This window comes from Patella vulgata, chromosome 2 (assembly GCF_932274485.2).
Source record: "Patella vulgata chromosome 2, xgPatVulg1.2, whole genome shotgun sequence".
Classification (NCBI taxonomy): domain Eukaryota; kingdom Metazoa; phylum Mollusca; class Gastropoda; family Patellidae; genus Patella; species Patella vulgata.
In genome coordinates, this window is record NC_065880.2 from 52739783 (window position 1) to 52761977 (window position 22195).

Consider the following 22195-nt stretch of genomic DNA (forward strand, 5'->3'; position numbering starts at 1 on the left):
ACATAATCCTGTTTTCGATCTGAATTGCATTTTTACACATTAATAGTAAAAGCGCACACCTGTTCGGGGCAATCAGTTCTTCCCGCGGGTGTGTGTTCAATGCTTGGATCGGCGTGACGTCACGACAGGGTCAAGTCTTCTTACAAAAAGATGGCGGCTGAATGGCAATGGGGGTGCATAAATCTGAAACTAGGGTTAGGACTGTTAATCGTTTTGCTAATAACAACTCATTTAGGTATGTATTGAACACATAAATCCTTTTTTGTTATTATGTTTTTCTAAATAAGACTAACTTCCCCAAAGGCCGTGAAGCTAGTGGTCTATTGTTTTGTTTTGATTGGAATCTACTCCACTTGACAGCGGAACTATTATTGTATCACTCAGTAACCCACTCCCCTTTTATTTTAGTTTATTAAGAGAACTTGTTTTAATGTATTTCAACTGAATTTCTGTTCTATTAAAATATAAAAATAACTTATTAAATACTGAATATTAGTACCTTGAATTGTAGTAGTGAGATATTTGGCCTGTCTTATCAGTAACACAATAATAATAATAAACTTAAAGTACCGGTAGCTGTCTCTAACTCAATATCATCTAAAGTCTTACATGTTGGAAACATGAATTATTTGTCAATTCAAATCAACATTGATGTTGTAATTTACCTGGAAAAGGTAGGCTTCTGATATCCAATATTTAAGACAAAATAAACATTTTACCATTGGTACACGAATCGTGTACCATAGTGCGTTTCGTCGTCATTTGTAACAAGTGACCAGAAAGAGCGAGGCTAGAATATTCCACAACTCATGTCATACAGCGACGGCATAACTTATCTGGAGAGCATGCGCAATAGACTGGAATAACCAGACGGTAGAAATTTCTATTCAGTTGAGACTCATGCCGTATTTCGCTGGACCTAACTGATTTGAAATTAGAGTCAAAACGGTAACAATTGAATGTAAATCAGTTCATATAGACTGGAATAACCAGACGCTAGAAATTTCTATTCGGTTGAGACTCATGCCGTATTTCGCTGGAGCTAACTGATTTGAAATTTGAGTCAAAAGGGAAACAATTGAATGTAAATCAGTTCATATACAATCAGATTACATTATTATATGCGTTGCGACCCATTTGGGTCAATTTCTAGGTCCAAAATATTAGCGATTTAGCTCCTTTAAGAGTACCGGTATAAGAAAACAAGTACAAAGATGTGGCCTACTGATGTGCTTGTTTTTAGCTACGAGTGGGTGTCTTTAGTTTCACCTGGCAAATTTAATTTCGTTATTAATGCATGTAAAATCTTAAAAATAAACATATGCAGCCCAATCTAGTGAAACAACTTTCTTTTATCTGCGAATATGGTCAATAATTATAAAGACAGAGTAAATAATAAGGCATTGTTTGTATCTAAATGGATACAGACATTCATCATTACAGTGCATTAGTCCTATGCAACTTTCATCATGTAAAGCTGCATTTAATTATTGTTTGTTTCTCATGACCCGCCAGCATGTCCGTTTTCATCCGTAATAAATACACACTTCAATAATTATTTGGTAAAATTTAGGGAGGTCACAAATTGTCCTGTCAAATTTGTAAAACTATCCTTGTTTGCCTTCAAATATTAGCAATGAATTGACATATTAAAATCGACTATTTATCGATAAACATGACACTGTAGGTGATAAGTAAAGTCTAGTAGGGCACTGTAGGCTAGAACGTTAAAAAATATATGAAGTCCATACATGAAACAGGAAGTTAAAAAAGCCGTATATCTGTCATTCTGCAGCATTATCTTCACCAAAGACGACATACATACTTAATAAGGCACTTGTAAATTGTAATAAAATTCACAGAAAGATATAAATGTTTTTAAATTAATGCTAAAATATTTTATTTACGTGACTAGCACTATGTGACCAACAGTTCCAAAACTGCTGCCTCGATCATGAGGTAAGCCTACCGACTGATTGACACTACTTCACAGTAATTTGTTAACCACGACACTCTATAAACACAGTCTCAAAAGGACACAAAGATACTTAATAAATGTGAATACTTTGATGAAGATAGACAAAATTATAAAAGTATTTATATTATCACGATACCATGTGCTGATGGGGTCAAAGTTGAAGACAATTAGCATACAAGTTATTGGTACTATCTTCCTTCACGGTTAGAGAAATGAACACGTGTGTAATAAATTCTTTGGATTGACATTTTAAATAATCTAACTAATGTTGTATTCAAAAATCCAAAGGTATGCTTTTGAATATTTATGTCAGAACAAATCATCAACATGATTGAAACAGGTCATTTCGTAACCTGTCAAAGTAGGGGAAGATAAAGAAATGAAATGCCAAGAATGAATGAATTAACGTAGGGTTAACTTAGAAGCGTATCACTAATAACCTATTATTATGATCAAGTCTTCTGATGCCCGGCTATTGTGCAACATATATTTCCATCTATAAAATTTTTATTAAATGTGAATAAATTGCGAACACCAGTTACCGTTGGGTTTTCAATGAATGACCAAGTAACCAACATTAGTTATTGCTGAAATAGAAAGAGCATTAAACTCAAAATTTTAAATTCTATCTCAATAATTAATAATTACATCATGTACATGTAGCATGTATATTTCACAAACACAGGTCATGAGAAGCAGACAATTAACCGCAGCCTAAATATGTCAAATTTAAAAAGCTGGGTAAAGCCAGCTATTATCACTTCCATTTAAAAGAGGTGATTTGAACCCATGTCAGGTAGGTTTATGGATGTGGCACAAATGTTATAAATAACAATTTATAATCAATTGTTGTTTTGAAGAAAGAATTGTCAGGTTTGCTTATTGAAAGCCTGATCTGATCTGCATCAGACTTGACCAGGTAGATCTACATGTATATAGTTCTATCTATTATATGGGAGAGTTGAGAGATGAGGTTTCTTATCTAATATAAACATAGTATGGATCTTTTCAGCACTGACACTAATAGCCCGTTCAGACACTTATTTTTAAACAAGTTCATAATCGCTGAGGTTTTTAAGACGGCATCATGTTGCGTTCACACGTACTATAAGCCAAACCAGTTTAACTATTCTGTCCTCTTTGGTCGGAAGTAAGAGTTAACTACGCATGAGTAGCTTCATATTCTTTATTCGGTTCTCGCACACTTTCCATAACACTGGCACTGTCTGACCCCGATATTTTCACAGGAATGTAATGTACTGTGCATGCTCAAAGCAAGCTGGAGCCAGGGTTTTTAAGCCAACCCGTTCAGACGGCTAAGATGAACCAGTTTAAAATAAAAAGCCTTCTCGAAGACAGGTCGCAAGCTGGGGTTTTTAAACTAGTTTATTTGCCCCACATTTGCATTCAGAAGCTTAAGTTAAACTGGTTTAACGATCCCCAGGGTTTTTAAACCAGTTCAACTTAAGCGTCTGAACGGGCTATAATTGACTGTGGTAGGACCTAGCACTGTAACCTGGATATTATTTAATCTAGTGTATTTAGCACTAATTTCTTTCACATTCATTCAATATCAAATCTCTGTTTAATAATTCCTAGATATTGTTTAAAATTAACAAAAATCATCTAATTTGTCCTTATCTAAATCTGACATAATATATCCTTAAAGATCCAGTTTTAATGATCTTTATGTGGAATTTCAAAGATCCAGTTTCATGTTATCCAAGTTAGAAATACAGGCCAAATTATTAATGAGCAGATTCAGAGTCAGACTTATAAACTTTGTTGTTTTTTTTTCCAGTCAAATATTTGTATATTTATAACAGGTCCATTGATGATTAATATTACATTCAAATAATTTTGTTGATAATTATTATAGCAAGAATGGCCAAGTCTTTATTAAACTCTTAACTAATGTATCTTTAAAGGCTCAATACCACTCTTGTTGTAACTGAATAATATGTCCCAATCTTTATTCTGGTCAACAAATTGTACTATTTTAGAATATTTCAATTAATTGATGATACAAATTTCATCTTAACACACCTTATTAAAAATTATGAAAAATTCAACATAATGGTTTGAAACGTCTAACGTAAACCTTTTCAAATGAAACTTTGATTTAAAAATATTTTCGAACCCTCTGGACAAGTAAAATAGGATGTAATGGATAATTTACACAACAGGTAGGACACTTAAACATCAAGTACTTACATGAAGATAGAGATATTATTTATTTTCTGGAGCTTTCAAGCCAGCAAGAGTGTTATTGTCCCTTTAAGTAATGGTAATTACTTCATAGATAATGGAAATAAAATATTTTCTTTTCTTGGGTATTGTGACATTTTTCATTAATTCTTGAAAATATGTTTTTACGTATTAATTTTTATATGCCCACATGAAAATGTGGTTGTTTATTGCCGTCGGTCCATTGTCCGCAATTTCTTGTGAACACTTTACAGACTACATTTTTTATCTGATCATATTTGTTCCCCACCTTTCGAAGAAAGCAGGGGACTGTTAAAATGGCTTTGTCTGTCCGTCATACTTTTTAGGACACAATAACTAATTGAGCTAGAATGTTCAAACTTGGTATAGGTGTTTATTAGGTCAATGCCTTGATGGAGTTCGAAGATGAGCATTTTCTTCTTAGGGTAAGCAGAAATAAGCAATTTGATTGGTTGATGCTTTGGGACACGATAACTTTAGTTCTAATTAAGTGAGAGTGATGAAACTTGGTGTATAGTTTCATTACATCAATACCTTGACTAAGTTCGATAATGAGCATCTTCTACTAGGGTAAGCAGAGCGATAAGCAATTTGATTGGTTGAGACTTTGGAACACAACAACCGTCTTTCTAATTGAGGTAGAATGTTCAAACTTGGTGTAGGTGTTTATTAGGTCAATGCCTTGATGGAGTTCGAGGATGAGCATTTTCTACTTAGGGTAAGCAGGGATAAGCAATATGATTGGTTGATACTTTGGGGCACGATAACTTTAGTTCTAATGAAGCGAGAGTGATGAACTTGGTGTATAGTTTCATTACATCAATATCTTGACTAAGTTCGATAATGAACATTTTCTGCTCAAGGTAAACAGAGCGATAAGCAATTTGATTGGTCAAGACTTTGTAACACACTTATTCTCATTCTAATTGAGTTCGAATGTTCACACTTGGCGTAGGTGTCTATTAGGTGAATGCCTTGATAGAGTTCGAAGCTGAGAATTTACTGCTTTGGGTAAGCAGAGATAAGCAATTTGATTGGTTGATGCTTTGGGACACAATAACTTTAGTTTTAATTAAGTGAGAGTGATGAAACGTCTAGTATAGATTCATTATATCATGACCTTGACTAAGTTCGATGATGAGAATTTTCTGCTTGGACTAAGGAGCGATAAGCAATTTGATTGGTCAAAACTTTGGAACATAACAACTCTGCTTTTGATTAAGGTAGAATGTTTAAAGTTGATGTAGATGTTCATTTGGTGAATGTCTTGACGGAGTTCAGTGATTAATATTTTGAACTAAAGCTAAGCAGAGCTAAGCAATTTCATTGGTCGATGCTTTGGGACAAGATAACTTTGATTCTATCTGATAGAGAGTGATGAAACTTAGTGTATAGTTGATAATCAGTTTGATTGCTTGATACTTTTGAAAAAAATAAATGTGCGATTAATTAATATGTGTCATCTGTATAATCTATTTATTTTGGGATTTCGGCGGGGGACATCAGCCTCAGTCACTCACTGTTGGCTTGTTATCATCCGATTGTTTTAAAATTGATGTATGTTGTTTACATTAGTAGATGAAGAATCTTATTTAATTTCAATAATTTCTGTTAATTGCTTCTAGAGTTATGTTCCTTGTTTCACTCTGTTTGTACCTTGTGAACACTCAAACATCAAAAGTTATCTGCTAATCTGTATTAAATTTATAAGCGTCATTTAAATCAGTAAAAAGAAGAATCCTATTGAATTTCAGCAATTTCTGTTAATCACATCTAGAGTTTCACTTTGTTTAATTTCTATAATTTCCGTTAATTACTTCTAGAGTTATGGTCCTTGTTACCCTTCGTAGAATATTGTGAACGCTCTGATGACTAAAGTTATCATCCAATCTGTGTTAAATTTACACGCATTATTAAAATTAGTAAAACAAATAAGCCTATTGAATTTCAGCAATTTCAGATAATTACTTCAAAAGTTATGGCCCATGTTTCACTTTGTTGAACCTCTTGTGAACGTTCCAACAACAAAAGTTATTTTTATGCATTATTTAAGTTAGTCAAATGAAGAAGTCTATTAATGTTTATAACTTTAACAGTTATTGACCTTGTTAAGTTGTTTCACTTTGTTGAACCCTTTGTGAACATTCCAATAACAAAAGTTACCAACCGATCTGTACCGTATTCATTTTATGCATTATTTAGATTTGTAAAACAAAGAAGCCTATTGATGTTTATATCAGGGTTCAAATCTTATTTCCAATACCAGAAGCAATTTTTTGCTTGTAATTTTTAAAAGTGTAACTAGAACTGCAATGCAGTAATGACGGGTTTCATTGAACGTATGTCACTTCCGGTGCCACGTTACACTTGAACTTATGTAACTTCCACAAGCATTGCACACATGTTATAAAACAGAAACAGAATCAACTAAATGCTGCAATATCAGTTATATTTGTGTCCATGTGTTACATATGTCAAAATAGTGATCCTGGCAAATTTGGTTACTAAATTACATACGTACCAGTAAGTTAGCTGATGAGACTTTCTAATGGGAAATTAAAATGCGAAAAAAAATCTATTTAAAAGTAACCCTTACAAAATTAGTTACTTCTCAGTAATGAAAGAAGTTAGAACCAATTTTTTGATATCTATAGTATCGTATATTAAATCATTATATATATTGGATCAAATTAAATATCATAAATTTAAAGGAATATTGAATAACACTGTTTATATTGTGTTATGAATTTTCAGCACACGCAATACAGATTTGAAGTCCATTCTTAATCTTAGATGAAAAATGTAATTGCCATTAAGATGCTATATAATTTTATTACAGCAAGTGGTCTAGTGTGTCATTGTGATCCATGTGATGAATATGAAACTGTCAATCAAACATGTGTTACAAGCTCCTTCAGTAAATGTTTTGCTGCCAAAGAAGTGATTAAAGATAAAGGTGGGGAGATTGAGAGATCAACTTATGGTTGTTTGGCAGATGATGATGGGCCACTCCTACAGGTAATGTAACATTTTTATACGACCACATGGAAATGTAGTCATATATTCCTGTCCGTCCGTCATCCACAATTTCTTGTGAACACTCTACAGACTACATTTATCATCTGATTGTTTTGAAATTAATATGTTGTTTGCATTAGTGAGTTGAAGAAGCCTATTTAATTTCAATAACTTCTGTTAATTTTGTCTGGAGTTATGGCCCTTGTTTCACTTTGTTGCACCGTGTGAAAGACAAAAGTTATCAACCAATCTGTATGAAATTTATATGCATCACCTAAATTAGTAAAACAAAGAAGCCTATTGAATTTTAGCAATTTCCGTTAATTACATCTAGAGTTATGGCCCTTGTTTCACTTTGTTGAATCTTGTGAATGCTCTAAAACTTCATTCATCAGCAATAGACGTCTGACCACATTTGATTTTTGAGGATATAACCATTTGGAAATTTGTTATAAATGCTTCAAAATCTTCCTGGCTTCCATTATCAAGGCAGTTAATTCTTAGTGACAATACGAGTTATGTCCCTTGGTCACGTAAAAAATCGTAATCACACCACTGAAACGGTCCAAAAACATTGCTTATTTCCTTGTTGCAAAGTAACAGAATACAAGAAATTCAAAATTAGGACAACAACGTTCTCTCGTGTGATATGGCATCCTCGGTATCCCCAGTGATTTCATTCCGTTGGTCACGTAAAAAACGGAATCACACCCCTGAAACGAATAAGTCTTTATCGCAGTCCGAAAACATTGCTTATTTCCTTGTTGCAAAGTAACGGAATACAAGAAATTCAAAATTAGGACAACGTTCTCTCGTGTGATATGGCATCCTCGGTATCCCCAGTGGTTTTTTATTCCGTTCTACTCCACTAACCCCTGGGTTAATCTATGGGGGAGACACATTTTCAAGTTATCCACCCTTGATGGTTGTGCTATTTTTATGGACCAATCTCATAAATCGTTACTTGCAAAGGAAGTTGGCAAAGGGAAGTAACTCTCAACGGACAAGGCTAGGACTTGGTCTAAATGAGAAAAGTTCAAATTATTCTATTAACAACAAATTATATAATATTATATTAATTGAAGACTGTGCGTTTATGTAGGTTTAAGAACTTTCGTTCGTTCTGTTCGTTCGTTCGTTTGTTGACTTTTACATCCACCTGATATCATAGACAAGTTATTGTGAATCAAATTTCCAAGGATAAGTTCAAGAATAATAAACATAACAGAATGAAACATTTCAGACAAAGAACGAATAGTATAACAAAAGTCGAACATATATTTGAAATCAGCGAAAAATACTACAGATTTTGATAATACAATTAAATATACATGAATTAGAAATATATACATTTACTTACATAAATCATTCAGTATCTGGACATGAATATGGTTATCTACCCTTATAAAAATGAAGGCGAAACGACAGGTTTGTAAACTGTTTTTTTGATTGGTTCGTAGACTATAGCTACAATCAAGGCCAGGGCAGATAATTTGAAATCGTGGAAACCCTAGGGATTAACCCAGGGTATAGTGGAGTAGAACGGAATGAGTACACTGGGGATACCGAGGATGGTGATATTGTAGCATTTACTCACATGGAGTGTAATTAGATTTTAGTCCCGCGACAGCAAAACATGCAAATATAACCGCTGCTACTTTAACATCTGTATCATCAAGTCACATACGCTTACACCAGTGACCGAACCCAGAACTACAATCCCGAGGTTGCTGGCAAGCTATACATGTAGCGTGAAGTGTGACAACCACTCACACATCCCATACTACTCACACCTTAACTTGGAAGGGGATACACCCTACACTCCATCCCATTCTCATCAGCACCACTAAATAGTTCCCATTATATCTACCCCCTTCCAAGTTAATGAGATGCCTTCCAATTGTGTGGTTTTACTCTGTGTCCTTGTGTTTCCCTCCCACAGCAAGGACCCTGAATTTAATAAGGTAAAGGTTTCCCGGAGGGTGAAAGAGGACGTTGAATTTCCAGCTAGAACAAGGTGTAAGGACCGGCAGGGTTGTTGGGATTGTTCGGCAGGGTTGGGGGGAATTGTCCGGCACGATCGCGCCACTTGCGCCAGTGTAAATTAGGCAATGATCAGTTCCTACATATGAAATGAATAACCTTGGATCAGACCTGAGCTTCTAGATAAGAGGAAATGTCAGTCTCTCCTAGCAAAACTCTGTAACCTCAATATACAATTATTGATTTGTATAATAATATGCGATATACTCCCCACTTGGAAAGGGGTAAATATAACGGGAAATATTTAGTGTTAGTGATGAGCATGAGATGGAGTGTGTGTGGGAGGGGGGGGGGGTCCGCGACGTCAGTGCAGCTTTTGATGGGCTGTAAAAACGAATATCTTTATTCTGCAAGTTTATCATCAAATTATGCACAAAATTATACAGCTTAAAACATCGGTTCAGACGTGTTCGGTTACATTAATTCGAGCGCTCGACTTAACTTTCTTGAGCGTTCGACTTAATATCTCGAGCTCTCAAAATATTATTTTTTTTGTGTGTCCTAAAACAGCCACCATATCCGAGTCTCTCTATTTATGAAATTAATTTCACTAGTATCTGCCGATGGAGTCGTGTCCGCTATCCCTGAGAAAAATGGGGTGTCAAGAAAATTGTCGTGTGCTTTTGTAGATTTTTTGGACTTAGTCTTACTTTTACCCAGCTTCCTAGCCTTTGTCTTCAGTCTGACCAGTCTATTTTGAATGTGTTTGTCACCAAACGTCACACAGTCGTCATGTAAAGCAGTTATGATAGACTGATGCTCCGTAGTTGTCAGGAGTTTATTAACAATGCCTAGTATAAGCCTATTTGTGATTTTTCCCATGGGTAGTTTGGTTACAGTGCTCAAATCATAGGGGTATTTGTCCAATCCAATGGTGGATAGCAATTCATCGATGGACGACATCTTGCAGGGCTCAGTCTCAGATCTAGAAAAAAACAACAAATTCCCTCGATCAAGGCTTAAGTCTACACAATAATTAAATAAGATTTTATGATTATGAAAATAATTTGCACCAAGTTACCGAAAAGTGTCTAGAAAATAAAGACCCCAAATAAAATTTTGTTTCGGTTATTTTCCGGTCTCGAATAGTTCTGTGTATTTAGAGCTAGCAAATATTTATTTCCTAAAATAAAGAGAGCACCACGTAAACGAAGGTTGCAACCACTAAATACTAAATAAAAGCAAATAATAATAATAATAATAATAATTTATTTATAGAGCGCCTATAATCCAATACTTAGATTGCTCTATGGCGCTATTACATTATTGTAAAGGTATAAAATATAAAACATCTCAATAATAAGAACATTGCACAATTAGAATAAAATATGGTATACAATAATAAAAAAGTAAACTCTGAAAAAGCTTAAGCATTTAGCAATTAAAATGGCTTTTAAAAAGGTGGGTCTTTAACTTTTTCTTAAAAACAGGCAGGGAAGGGGAATCTTTAATTTCAGAAGGTAACTTATTCCATAGTTTAAAAGCAGCAAAACTATAAGACCTTTCCCCAAATGAGGATTTTGCATGATAGGGCATTAGCAAGTTTTTGTTTTGTGATCTAAGTGTGCGTGTAGGAATATATGGGGTCACTAGTTGTTTGAGGTAGTCAGGTGAGTCTTCAATATTAATGACAGCATATGTTAGAGAGAGTATTTTAAATTCAATTCTGCTAGTAACTGGCAGCCAATGCAGTTGGTGTAAAATAGGGGTGATATGTTCACATAGTTTAGTTCTAGTAATGACTCGAGCGGCTTTGTTTTGAATTTTTTGTAATCTATTTAGCTGAAGAGAAGGCAAGTTAAACAATAAAGAATTACAATAATCAAGGCGGGAGGTTACAAGTGAGTTGACAAGCATTTTAGAAGTATCAGTATCAATAAAGTTTCTTATGCGACCTATATTATATACTTGAAAATTGGCGGATTTACACATATTCGACACATGTTCTTTCATGTCAAAATTTTTCCCAAATTTAACACCGAGGTTCCGTACACTGTTACTTGGATGTATGACAGCACCACCCACTTTAACATATTTTGTAATAATTGATGAGAGTCTATGATCGGTTCCTATTTTTAATAATTCAGTTTTATCATCGTTTAGTTTTAAAAAGTTGTTTTTCATCCAGTTTTTTACATTATCAATACATTTCTCCAACTGAATGATTTGTTTACTTTCGTTGTCGGGTGTTACAGCCACATACAGTTGTGTGTCGTCTGCGTATATATGATAGTCTAAATTGTGATCTCTAAGAAGTTTACCAAGAGGGCAAGTATAAGCCGTAAATAATAACGGACCGAGTACTGATCCTTGCGGAATTCCATATTTTATGTCTACTGGTTTTGATGACTGCTTATTTATGACAACAGACTGTTTTCGTGAAGTGAGATATGATTCAAACCATTTCAGGGCATAGCCAGTAATTCCAAAATAATCTTTTAAACGTGTAAGTAGAAGTGCTTGGTCGATGGTATCAAAAGCAGCACTTAGGTCAAGAAGAACAAGAAAAACTACATTTTTATTATCTAGATTAATTAAAATATCATTTTGTTATGAGTTTATCTTGCCACGCTCATGGTTTTGAAAGTTAGAAATGAAACGAAGCTATTACAGCTAGCTCTGTACCGAAATCGCCAAAATCAAAAATTAAATCAAAGAGTGCAATCAAAATTTTTGCTTGTGTTCGCTATTAAATAAACACGAAAGTTGATTTGCGTAATAAGTGTAATTTTTTCTTGGCTTTATATACCAATACCTGTTTGTAAAATACCTCGTGTGACGTATATTGGCTGCGACATCCGAAACCATTTGCGCTGGACTAAACTTTGCTCACTTCAGAAAATTTCTCGATAAGGCAATCAGACAGATAAGTGGGTCTCTGAACCATTCTACTCTAATGACAACAGTTAGAATCCGATCTGTTTGAAATTGATATGCATCATTTAAATTAGTGTAACGAAGAAGCCTATTGAATTTCAGCAATTTCTGTTAATTACGCTGTGAGTTATGGCCCTTGTTTCACTTTATTGTACCTTGGGAATCCTCTAACGACAAAAGTTATTATCCGATCTGTATGACATTTATATGTATCATTTAAATTAGTTAAACGAACAAGCCTATTGAGTTTCAGCAAATTTCCGTTAGTTACATCTAGAGTTATGGCCCTTGTTTCACTTTGTTGAATCTTGTGAACGCTTGTACGACAAAAATTGTCACCCAATCTGTATGAAATTCATATGCATCATTTAAATTAGTGAAATGAAGAAGCCTATTGAATGTCAGCAATTTCCGTCAATTACTTCTAGAGTTATGATCCTTGTTTTACTTTGTTGAACCTTGTGAGTGTTCGAATGACAAAAGTTATCATCCGATCTGTATGAAATTTATATGCATTATTTGAATTAGTAAAACGAAAAGTCTGTCAAATTTCAACAATTTCTGTAGATTACTTCCAGAATTATGGCCCTTGTTTTAGTTTTTAGAACCCTCAAACAACGAAAATTATAATGTCATCTGTATGAAATTGTCTATTAAATGCCCCTAATTACCTACAAAAGAATAAATATGCGACAACCTTTTTCGACCGCTCAGACGATTTAGCTGCTGCTGTGGGCTGCTATTGAATTTTAAACTGTTTCATTGTTCAACTTATAAGTACATGTAAATCTTTCAACCATTTCTGATAATACTGATTCTAGAACTATTGCCCTTCTTAACCTTCATGAAATGTTGCCAATGCACAAATTATAGAATCTAAAGATTTTTTCTTGTGGACCAAATTGAAATTCACTTAAGAAATATTAATACATCATGTTAAGTCATCTTATATTAACGGCCTGGACAACATATATCTTTGTGTACATACATGTAGGTTTTAAAAAAAGAAAACTTTTTATATAATAAATATTACCACTTCACAGAACTAAAAGCTAATAGAATATTAAGTATTTCTTATAATTTCTTCTTTGGTTATTACTTTTGATCAATTTTTATACGCCCACATTGAAATGTGGTCGTATATTGTTGTCGCCCCCGGCCAGCCGGCCGTCTGTCTGTCTGCGGTCCGGCATTCAAGAATTGCTTGTGGATGCTTTATAGGCTAAAGTTAATATCCGATTGACTTTAAATTTATACAGTGTTTAAGGTCATGAGATGAAGAAGCCAATTGATTTTCAACAATTTTCGATAATTACTGCCAGAGTTAAGGCCTTTGATCACTTCAAAAGATCTTGTGGACGCTCTAAAGGTCAAAGTTAATATCCGATTGACTTTAAATTTATACACAGTGTTTAAGGTCAGGAGACGAAGAATCCTATTGACTTTCAACGATTTTCGATAATTACTGCAAGAGTTGTGTCCCTTGATCACTTCAAAAAATCTTGTGGATGCTCTAGAGGTCAAAGTTAATATCCGATTGGCTTTAAATTTATACACAGTGTTTAGGGTCATGAGACGAAGAAGCCTATTGATTTTCAGCGATTTCCGATAATTACTGCCAGAGTTATGGCCCTTGATCACTTTAAAAAATCTGACTTCAGATTGATACACAGAGTTTAAGGTCTTGAGACAAACAAGTATATTGATTTTCAATGAATCTTTTTGACTTGAACAGCTAAATCCAGGATGTTAAAAGTTTCGTATACTAAATATTAGCATGGGGCAGAACTTTATAAAATCCAAACAAATTCTAATGGTTTTCTGAAAATTACTTAATGAGTTGTTACTCTTAATCAGATTTTAATGTATTATAAATGTTTCATTACCGAAAAAAGGAAAAATATGCGACAACTCTTGTTGACTGCCCAGACGATATAGCTGCTGTGGGCGTATGTTTCGTTGCCTGGCAACCTATCTTTAATGTATGCTCCAATTGCCATAACCTACAATAAAATAAATATGCGACAACCTTTCCGGAATGCTCTGACGACTTAGTTTCCGTGGGTGTGTGTTTCATTGCAGGACAACCTATCTCTTTATTCTGGACGGAAAAATGTGGGTTAAACTTAATTAGAATTCAACTACATGTGTAGAAAATCAGAGATTAAAGTCCATTATTATTTGTATGTACATGTATGTCCATTATTGAACTGAAATCTCAAGTAAATCTGAGGTTTAGACTATCTCTGAGTAACTTTATTTTTTTTGTAAAGAAAACTGGATAGATGTATGTATATAATATAGGTTAATTGGATGCTTTGTTATAAGAGCAGTAATCATGTCTTTTGACCTACTAATAATAGTTGTTATACATTTATTCATAGTCTTTCAGTTTTCAGTACTTTCCTTTCTATGTTATTTGACCATAAACCATGGAAACACTATTATTGATCATAACCTACTTCAATTAATAGATGAAGAAATTATTTTGGTGATACACCAATAGTCATATTTCTAAATGCATACAGATACAAATTTACCTGTTTTATTCATCCAAATCTTATTTATAATCACAAGTGATTTTTTAAATACTCTAGTAACTCAGATGTTATGTAAAGGTGTTTTCTTTTTTTAGAATTGAATTGAATATAAAAACAAATCCAAAATGTCGACAGTTAATTGAACAAAGAGACATAGAGATAGGGAAACCTAACCTTGTAAATTGTGAACTTAACTATTCTAAATAGCCTTGGGTGGTATGTCTCTCTTAAATATTTGTTAGAGTTGAATGATAATTTTTGTAGGTAGGAGACTCGGAGGAGCCAGACTATTGTTCCATCTTAACACTGAATGTTTTTTCATTGGAGATAATTTTAGCCTTTTTTAAAAGCTTTTTTTGGATTACGAGTGAAATTTAGCATGTTTAGAATTGCCACAGATTATTATACATATATATAGGCTATGCTATATAAAACATTTCCTTGATATATTTTATTTTATTAACAACCATCAGACATCTTTCCAAATCTGAAAATATTTGATTAAAAAGTACACAGGAAAAAACCCATCTATATTCAGCATTATGATCTTCTTAAAGTCTGTGTGTGTAGAATTGAATTTAATTGTTGTCTAGAAAACAGTGTTGTGTTCAAATAAGAACTTGTGCAATAGTTTTATGATCAGATATTAATATTTTTGTAGAACAAATAAAGTATTTTGTACACTGTAGTAATAATATGGTCTACAGATCACACAAGATTATAAAATACAGTTGGTTACTTTCAGTAGACACACACCCCTGATTCTTATGTCTCCTGTCTGTCGCTTGATCTATAAGACCTACAGCTTTCATACACCTCTTTTCTGCTCTATTCACAATATAATAAGCTTTGTTATGTGGAGGAGAAAAGGTATCTGTGTTCAGATATACTAGCTCTGATGTAGTCTCCATGTTTTTATTACCTAAAGATCAGAGTATAGGTCTTGTTGAGTTTTGTTCTCTTAACAAAATGTCAACACATAGTTAGTTTGTTAACATGAAAAAGACTGTTTGTTCAACCTAATTCACATTCTTAATGTGTTTACAATGAACTCTTAAAATGAAATGATTTTTGCGGCTTTCAGTGTTTATGGCCACTTGCTAATGTATATATATTTGTACTTTGTAGTCAAAATATTATACACAATCTTTACACTTTTACACATTTAAAGATATCAATGTTCTTTTATGTCTTTAGTCTGGATTCTGAACCAGTTATCTGTTTATTCAAATAATGAATGTTAGTTTTGGTTATCTAGCACAACATCTGGAAGAAATGTAAAAAAAACCATGTCCATCTTGAAGTTGATAGATACATGTTCAGTAAACTGCCAACGTGTGTCAATATTTAAAGTGCCAGTACTGTATATTTATACACTTATTATTTTATAGCCACTGACTTCTATAGAAAGGAACAGTTTTTATATGTCCACATTCTCATGTGGACGTATATACCGTATTGTAGTCACCCATGTCCATCCACAATTTGTTTGTGGACACTCTACAGGTCACAATTTTCTAATTTAGACGAAACTTGAAGTATAGGTTTATCTCCAAAAGATCTCGGTTCCCTTTCATATTGGCATGTATCGGACCGTAACAACATGGATTATGGCCCCTGATTGTACGAAAAAATCACGTATTCAGCTTGTGCACACTCTAGAGGTCACAATTTTTACCTGATATCGATGAAACTCAATGTATGTTTACAAACTGAAGATCTTCGTTCCTTTCGATATTGTCATATATCAAATTGTAACTTCCTGGATTATGGACCATGCCATCTTGGCCTTGATGTTTGTTGATAGAAATGAGTTACCATTCCTATGTACATGTATGTATATAAACGATTAGTAGAAAGATGAAATCAGTCGAATTTAATGCGAACTACAGATGACCATAACTTATAATAGGGGTGATCAATTTTAATAAGATTTTTGACTGATATGCTTCTTAAAACCTTGTATTGTGTACACTTCAAGATTCTAAATTTTTCCTTCTATTCTGGAATATATTACCTTTAATTATTTGTAAAAAAATAGTAGTTAAGTTTCATGTTTAAAGTGACTATTAAAAATATAATTGAGATCTACATTACAGCCACAACACTACAATCATCTTCCATTAAAGGACAATATTGGTGTCAGTCATTATCACATATGTGATAGAACTAATTAAACACGTTCCAAATATAATTTTAACACAGAGATCATTGCTACGATAGCTGAGTAATACAGGTTTCCTGAATCGGAAGTGACGAACGCCAAAGGAAAACACAAGTCATACCTCTATATAACTGACTGATGTGACGAGTGATAACAGATACACAGCCGAATTTCTGCTCACTAATAATTCCTTCCAAGACCTAAAGTTGTTGTGTGAGACTGTGAGAGGATATCTGACAATTCATAAAAAGAATTGACTGCCACTAGATAAGAGAACACGAAAGAAAAACAGAAAAAGTCTGTGTTAAAATTATATTTGGAATGTGTTTAACCAGCTCTATCACATATGTGATAACGACTGGCACCAATATTGTCCTTTAAGATAAAAATTAGCGTAACATATACTTCAAACCAAATTTTTAAGGTTTCAAAAAAAGTTTAAAAAAGGTACCTTTTCTTTTTAGAATATTTCTTTTATTAAAAGAGCAATAGTGCGCAGTGCTTATAGTGCAGGATTAACAGAGGGTGGAATGCAGAGGGTTAAAGATGGGGTTTACACATGTAGGTGGTTTGAGACTGAATAATAATATAATGATAATAATAACTTTTATTTCAAGTCCAAAAATAATCTCTTTCATATAGATTTAATAATGTATTTGATATTAATTGATCTGTTGTTTTTTTTTTTTTAGTGTAATGGAGATAAATCACCCCATCATTTACCTAGAACAATCAAATGTTGTGATGATAGAGATGAATGTAATCTAGATTTAGAATTAATATTAACGGAAGTCACAACACCACCTTACCCAGGTAAGTACAGGCTAGGATGTCACTTCTGTTTGTCCAGTGCCCACTTTTGCTGGTGGAGGACACTCTACAGGTTAAAGTTATTGTTAGATTTACTTGAAATTTATATACAGTGTTTATGTTCATGAGATAAAGTGACCTATTGCTTTTGAACAATTTCTCATAATTGCCTCAGAGTTATGACCCATGATCAATTTAAATAATATTGTGGACACTCTAAGGCTGAGGTGGCTTCAGAAGGTTCCACCCCAACATACACCACCCTACACCTCCCCCCGTATCGATTGCTTAGACGATTTAGCTTCTGCGGGTGTATGTTTCATTTATTTTTTTGCCTGGCAACCTATTTTTTATATTTCAGAATATATGAAACCCCAGAAATATGAAAGTATTACACAAATAGCCTTACTGATATCTATTACAGTATGTCTAATAATACTGATAATAACTGTTACATTTGTATATCTCAGGTAGGTCATTTCTAAATTTCTAGGAATGGATTTTTAGTCTGCTCCACCCCACGATGAATTCTTTTCATGTATCTTATTACAAATAAAAACCTAGATGTCATTTGATTGATTTGTTTGTGGATGTCATATTATCAGACACTGGTGATTTGAAAAGTCAAATATTGACTTAAATGAAATTGACTGAGGTATGTGAGTTATAAACTGTTGTAAGATGATGCAGTGGCTCTAATTGAAGTCTTTTTTTTTTTCTTTTAAAGAAATATAATTTCGATAAAATTTATGGTTTTTGCACGCCTGCATGGTCATATATTGCCGTCACCTCTATCCATCCAGGGGGTGGATGGCCGAATGGTTAGCGTGTGCACACTGCATCATAAGGTCTGTCATTGAGTCAACTGGTGTGGTTTCAATTTTCGGTTGTACATAACAAGGAGTTGGGTCGCCTGTCCAACCTCGTGGGTTTTCTCCGGGTCCTCTGGTTTCCTCCCACTGCTAAAGATCCTTATTCACAAGCGAATTATTGAAATAAAATTGAACCATTATCCCAAAATTACCTAGTTTGTGTAGAATGGACGTTAAACCCCATTTCTCTCTCTCCATCCGTCCATCATCCGCAATTTTTTGTGAACACTCTACAGACTACATTTATTATTTGATCAGTTTGAAATATATTGTTTACGTTAGTGAGACAAAGTAGCCTATTTGATTTCAAGAATTTCCGTCAATGACTTGAAGAGTTACACATGGTCCTTGATTCACTTTGTTGAACCTACTGAACGCTCTAAAAACTAAAGTTATCATCCTTTCTGTTATGACACTTATCATTATTTAGATTAGTAAAATGAAGAAACCTATTGAATTTCGGTTAATTACTTCTAGACTTATTGTCGTATTGATCCTTTACTGGATGATCATTATTGTAATATAAGTCAAGTGAGACGGGAGTTATCTACCCCTGCCTACTCTTCACTGTAATATAATATTGAAGTTAATAAAAGGCACACACACTTCGGAGTGTGGTCGAACCACGAGCATGTCTTGTTAATATATATAGGGGGGGGGGGGGGTTGAGATATGAATATGACCGTCCATCCACGTGCTGATATATAGAAGGCATCTAGAAGGTAGTGATCCCAACACAACATGGTGGAGATGCCGAATTAATGTAGAATTAATGACGAATTAATGCTGAACTAATGCAGAATTAAGAAGAGATTTTTTTTATTGAAACCAGACTACGTAGTAATGTTCTACATTGTGACCCTTGTTTCGCTTTGTTGAACCCCTTGTGAATGCTCTAATGACAAAAGTTATCCGATCTGTATTAAATTTTAAAAAATTATTGAGATTAGTAAAACGAAAAAGCCTATTGAATTTAAGCAATTTCTGTTTATAACTTCTATAGTTAAAGCCTTTGTTGCACTTGTTGAACCATGTGAACATTTGATCTGTATGAAATTGATATCAGTGTCTTATAAATGCTCCAATTACCTACAAAAGCATAAATATGTGTGACAACCTTTGTCGACTGCTCAGACGACTTAGCTGCTGTGGGCGTATGGTTTTCTTTGCCTCCCAACCTATCTTTATCTGACATCACCCAATCAATCTGAAAATCCCACCACAAGTAGGTTCTAGAGACTGTGTTTAGCTCAGTAAAAGAATGATTCCTGTTTAAGTTCAATAATGTTAGAAAATAAACTGAGTTTTAAAAAGTTATGAACATCTCTAAAATTTGTGTCCCAGATTATGAGACATTGTTAATGATCAAGAGATTACCATTATTAGATCTTTATGAAATTTGATCTTTATGACATTTTAATATGTTATTCAGATTGGTAAAAAATAGGATAACTGCCAGGGTTATGTCCCTTACTACGGAACTTTTATTACACTCAAGACTACAATGCTACAATTATCAGACAATCTTTGATTATTTGTTCAACTATTTCTGACAGTAATTCTAAAATTATGAAATTTTGCTGGATGTGTTAAAGATGCCTTCCCGCATAAAAATTGGGTGATTTGATGATATATTAGGGAAAAAAAACATATTCAAACTAATTAATCAATCAAAAGTTTGCTTCATATCCCTCTCAAAACATTATATATAAAAAGGTCTATTTTTAGAAGCCATGTTTGTTACGTAACTTGATTGAGGAGTGCCCATTTTCAGAATGTATTTGTCGTTACTTACTGTCCATTTGCCATACATATTGAAGCCTAAGTGAATTCTTGGATTATCTTCTGTCAGCTTCTTTTTCCTCCATTTAATTGCAGGGTCTGTTGTACTTTTAAGCCCCATAATGTTCCCAAAATCGCCTAACCATTCAATCAAGAAATAACATCCACTCCCTAAGTCAAGCTGGCAGACAATAAGCTGTCGGGTTGCCAGTTAGTGATACCCCAACATTTTTGCCCAGTGAGTGTTTTTCAGGGAATCCCGTATTTTTCTAGTATGATTGGGAATATCAAGTTTTCATTTATACCAAATTTGCCATACTTTTATTGGAAATAACTACCTTATAAATACTTTCGTGAGAATGTATCTTTAATGTTGTTAATTTGACATTTTTAAAGATATAGAAGAAGAGAATTAGAAAGAAGACAGATACTAGAAGAAGCTGAACATGAAAACTTTATAACTAATGGTGAAACACTATCAGAATTAATAGAGCAATCACACAGCTCAGGTAGTGGCTCTGGTCTTCCATTGTTGGTATGTATTATACAGTATTCTAAAATTGTGCTTAATCAATTCAATTATTGATTAGCATTATCTCTGGAATCAATGTCAATAAATTTTTCACATGAAAATTTTGAATCTGGTGTTCTACTGTGTTATTGTTAGGTCTATACCTTGATGGAGTTCGAAGATGGGCATTTTCTGCTTAGGGTAAGCAGAGATAAGCAATTTGATTTGTTAATGATTTTGGGCATGATAATTTTGGTTATAATTAAGTGAGAGCTATGAAACTCAGTGTATAGATTCATTATATCATTGACTAAGTTCGATGATGAGAATTGTATGCTTAGGCTAAGGGGCGATAAGCAATTTGATTGGTCAAGACTTTGAAACATAACATCTATTTATTTTGGGATTTCGGCGGGAGACATTAGCCTCACTGTTGGCTTGTTTCTATTAGTAATAAGAGTTCTGATTTGATCAAATTTTAGTTTTGATACACTAAGCAGAATCACAACCCTGGCTTTATCTATAAACTTAAGATTTTCAGCAGAAACAAATATAAATCCAGTGAAATTGATGTTTATAATCTGGATACGGTATTAAATTGACATTTTGTTTTGTAGGTTCAGCGAACAATAGCTAAACAGATACATCTAGTACGAAGTGTTGGTAAAGGTAGATATGGGGAAGTATGGAAAGGTAAATGGAGGGGTGAAAGTGTAGCTGTTAAAATTTTCTTCACAACAGAAGAAGCTAGTTGGTTCCGTGAAACAGAACTCTACCAAACTGTTCTGTTGAGACATGACAATATTTTAGGTAAGTGGCTGACATTGCATAAAAAAATTCTGGTTAAAGATTCCTTTATTGTGTATTGTCGAAATAGCTTTATAACATAGCTTAAAGCACTACTTATTTCGTCATATACTAGTTGTAGACAAAATTGTAAAATAATGAAATAATTATAAGAATGATATATTAGTTACCATTTGGGTATTTGGTTTATACATTTATCAATGTTAATTTTAGTGCATGTGGTTTCCAAGGAAATCATCTCCTACAGATGATATATTTGTATCCGCTGCACACAAAAATTAGAATTCTACAGAAATAAAGTGTTAATGAAATGAAAGCAGGAGATTGAAGGGAAGAGTTATGGAGATAAAGCACTGATTGTAGATGTTATTGATTTTTATGTTGGATTTTGGCGCCACCAGTCTGCCATAGTTATTGATTTTTATGTTGGATTTTGGCGCCACCAGTATGCCATAGTTTACCTAATAAATTACATGGAAGATTATCAATAATTCTTTGATATACATAGCATCTTAATGATATCTGAATCAAGTTTCACTTTTAGATGTATTATGCTAGTACAAT

The 22195-nt window shown here is 33.6% G+C and overlaps 1 protein-coding gene across 1 annotated transcript in view; it reads left to right on the forward strand.

The window, feature by feature from the left end:
* Nucleotides 1–140: 140 nt before the first annotated feature.
* The window catches only part of LOC126809818 (bone morphogenetic protein receptor type-1B), a 40000-nt gene continuing 17945 nt past the window's right edge, over nucleotides 141–22195 (forward strand). The window contains exons 1-6 of the mRNA XM_050534606.2: nucleotides 141–235; nucleotides 7047–7225; nucleotides 17542–17662; nucleotides 18021–18129; nucleotides 20710–20848; nucleotides 21442–21634. Coding sequence (XP_050390563.1) covers nucleotides 151–235; nucleotides 7047–7225; nucleotides 17542–17662; nucleotides 18021–18129; nucleotides 20710–20848; nucleotides 21442–21634 — 826 coding nt within the window. The 5' untranslated portion in view covers nucleotides 141–150. The remainder of the gene's footprint in view (nucleotides 236–7046; nucleotides 7226–17541; nucleotides 17663–18020; nucleotides 18130–20709; nucleotides 20849–21441; nucleotides 21635–22195) is intronic.